This window comes from Dipodomys ordii, unplaced genomic scaffold, assembly GCF_000151885.1.
Source record: "Dipodomys ordii isolate 6190 unplaced genomic scaffold, Dord_2.0 Scaffold11, whole genome shotgun sequence".
Lineage (NCBI taxonomy): Eukaryota > Metazoa > Chordata > Mammalia > Rodentia > Heteromyidae > Dipodomys > Dipodomys ordii.
Window position 1 is genome coordinate 16,854,929 of NW_012267227.1, and position 3,466 is coordinate 16,858,394.

Sequence of the window (3,466 nt, forward strand, 5' to 3'; positions counted from 1 at the left end):
GGAGGGGAGGGGAGGGGAGGAGGAGGAAAAGGGAGAGAAGAAGCAAGCAAGCAAATAAGCCACTATACTTAGCCAGACATAGTGACACAGGCCTACAACCCTACCACTCAGGAGGCTGAAACCTGAAGATCGAGTTAAGGCCAATCTGTCTCAAAAGTAAAAAAAATATTTAAAGAATCACTCCTGATAAATCAATCTTTTTTTTTTTTTTTTTTGGTCTTGTTGGTAACTCAGGGCCTGGGAGCTGCTCCTGAGCTTTTCTGCCCAAAGCTCTACAACTTTGACCCATAGCTCCACTTGTGGTTTCCTGGTGGTTAATTGCAGGTAAGTCTCACAGACTTTGTGGCCCGGGCTGGCTTTGAACGACAATCCTCAGAACTCAGCCTCCTGAGTAGCTACGATTACAGAGGTAGGCCATTAGAGGCCAGCTTTCAACCTTTTCTTTGACAGCTTGTAATGCCTAGACTCTAAGGTAAAAGATCTACTATAATAATATAAATAAGTCAGTATTTTTTTTGGGGGGGGGGAGCAGTCCTGGGGCTTGAACTCAGGGCCTGAGCACTGTCCCTGGGCTTCTCTTGTTCAAGGCTAGCATTCTACCACTTTAGCCACAGCACAACTTCCAGTTTTTTTGTTTATATGATACTGAGGAATTGACCCAGGGCTTCATGCATGCTAGGCAAGCACTCTACCACTAAACCACATTCCCAGCTCGTCAGTATTTTGAAAACATCAGTAGAAGTCAAAAACATAACACTATTCCAAGAAGCACATCTAAAATTACAAGATGTAAGAAACCAAAATTTAAGCCATAGCTTACAATGCTGCATAATATAAATGAGGTGGGAGAGTATGAGTGATTATTACCATGATGTGTAACTACTACAAATATCACTATAGTAAGAAAAGGAAATTAAGCAAAATAATGAAGGATAATCTTGTACAATTGCAAATATAAGGACAATTTTAAGTTAACTCTTCACTGACACATCAAATATATAAATTAGATGTATGCAGTGAGACAATGAGATATAAAAGTATTCTTCTATTTACACATCTAAGTATATTACTAAAGACAGGTAGGAACCAATCTCCATTAGAAAAACGAACACAAAGAAAAATAGTAACGTTAAAAAAGATGAGAAATTAAGGGAAAGAGGACACTGGATGAAAAGACTGCCCAAGTAAATACTACATTCTTACCATGATACTTTTTTCATATATAAGCTATACAATCTGTGTATTTTAGTTGTGTTGTTTCTGTGCTGGTAACAGAGCTAGAGCTAACACCTTATGCTTTCTTGCTCAGTGTTGGCATTCTACCGTTTGAACCACAACCCCAATCTGGCATTTTGCTGGTTAATGTGACAAAGTCTCACACTTTTCTGCCCAGACTGACTTCAAACAACAATCCTCCGGGACTCAGTCAACTACCTGACACTGAGCTAAGATTACAGTAATGAACCACCAGCACCCAGCCAGATGGGTCTTGTTGTTTTTGTGGTGGTACTAGGGTTTGAACTAAGTACTTGCCTGCTGTCCCTTAGCTTTTACCAGTCAAGGCACACTACCATGTAAGCCACAGCTCCACTTCTGGCGTACTGTTGATTAACAGAAGATAAAGAGCCTCTCAAATTTTCCTGCTCAGTTGACTTCACACAGCAATCCTCAGATTTCAGCTTCCTGAACAGCTAAGATTATAGGAATAAGCCACAGTTGCAGGCTAGATGTGTTTTAAGGAAAAACTGGGGCTGGGAAGGTGGCTCAGTGGTAGAGCGCTTGCCTTGCATACATGAGGCCCTGGGTTTGATTCCTCAGCACCACATAAGCAGAAAAAGCCAAAAGTGGTGCTTTGGCTCAAGTGGTAGGGCGCTAGCCTTGAGCTGAAGAGATGAGGGACAGTGCCCAGGCCCAGAATTCAGGCCCCACAACCTACCAAAAAAAAAGGGGGTCGGGGAACTATAGACGCAGAGGGGGAAATAATGTAAATTGAGAGGGGAAAGGTAGGGTTGGGAGGTATGGAGAATATGGAAAGAGATATTGATCAAGATATATTGTAGTTATAAGCTGATTTGTTGAATGGTAACTCCTTTATATAACTGTAATTTTTAGCCAGGCACTGGTGGCTCACACCTGTAATCCTAGCTACTCAGGAGGCTGAGATCTGAGGATCGCCATTCAAAGCCAGCCCGGGCCACAAAGTCCGTGAGACTCTTATCTCCAATAAACCAGTAGAAAAATGGAAGTGGTGCTGTGGCTCAAGTGGTAGAGCGCTCGCCTTGAGCTGAAGAGCTGAGGGACAGCACTCAGGCCCAGAATTCAAACCCCACGACTGACAAAAAAAAAAAAAAGTAAAAATGCAAATTGAGGTACTGAAAGAAATTAAATCAAGGAAAGAAGATGAAAAGGAGGAACAAAAAAAGTAGTAAAAAGAAGAGTTTGCACCAGTGGCTCACGCCTATAATCCTAGCTACTCAGGAGGTTGAGACCGGAGGATCACAGTTCAAAGCCAGCCCAGGAAGGGAAGTCTGAGACTCTTATCTCCAATTAACCACCAGAAAACTGGAAATAGTGCTGTTGCTCAAGTGGTTGAGTGCTGACCTTGAGCCTGAAAAGCTGAGGGACAGCGCCCAGCCCCAGAGTTCAAGCAGCAGAACAGAGGGGAGGGTAGGAGAGGGGAGGGGAGGGGAGGGAAGGGAAGGGAGAAAGAGGTAGGGGAGAGGGAGGAAAAGAGGGAGCGAAGGAAAAGAAAAAAATACTTGCATACATTTTAGAAATCATGTAATAAGGTAGTGATTACATTTGTCTTAACTTGTTACCCCTTCCTTCCCTCATTTTTCTCCTTCTTTTCCTCCCCCCAAGACTATTACCTTCTTGAAGACCAGGATGTATCACTTGCTTGTGTCTCAAGGACTTCAGATCTTCTATTAGTTCTTTTTCCAGGTGGGAAATTTTTGCTCTGCAGCCTATTCATAAAACAATAATAAAATCAAGTATTCTATACTACAAAAGAATATTGCATACTTCACTAATAGAGCCCCAAAGCACAAACATATTTCATTATATTATACCATTATATTTATACCATTTATACCTGGATCGTTTGTGGTTGATGCCTGAAGACTAGTAGGTTCTTCTGTTGCCCCATCAACTGCGTGAACATCTAAAGCTTCCTATAGATTAAAAATAGAAAATATAGTTTGCATCACTTCTACAAATTTAAAATGACAAAAAAAACAAAGAGGAAAATACTACCATGGTTATAGTAATAACTCCAAACTGCCAGAACATGAGCAATTTTTTTTTTTTGTTGGTCGTGGGGCTTGAACTCTGGGCCTAGGCGCGGTCCCTCAGCTCTTCAGCTCAAGGCCAGCGCTCTACCACTTGAGCTACAGCGCCACTTCCGGTTTTCTAGTGGTTTATTGGAGATAAGAGTCTCACGGTCTCTCCTGCCCGGGCTGGCTTT

General features: G+C 42.2%; 1 protein-coding gene across 2 annotated transcripts in view; it reads right to left on the bottom strand.

Moving 5' to 3' along the window:
• Mga (MGA, MAX dimerization protein) overlaps window positions 1-3,466 on the bottom strand; it is an 81,318-nt gene that overhangs the window by 53,506 nt on the left and 24,346 nt on the right. For both annotated transcript variants that reach the window (XM_013010104.1, XM_013010103.1), the window contains 2 exons: window positions 3,095-3,173; window positions 2,871-2,966 (listed from right to left, as the gene is read on the bottom strand). In XM_013010104.1, the coding sequence (XP_012865558.1) occupies window positions 2,871-2,966; window positions 3,095-3,173 (175 nt within the window). The remainder of the gene's footprint in view (window positions 1-2,870; window positions 2,967-3,094; window positions 3,174-3,466) is intronic.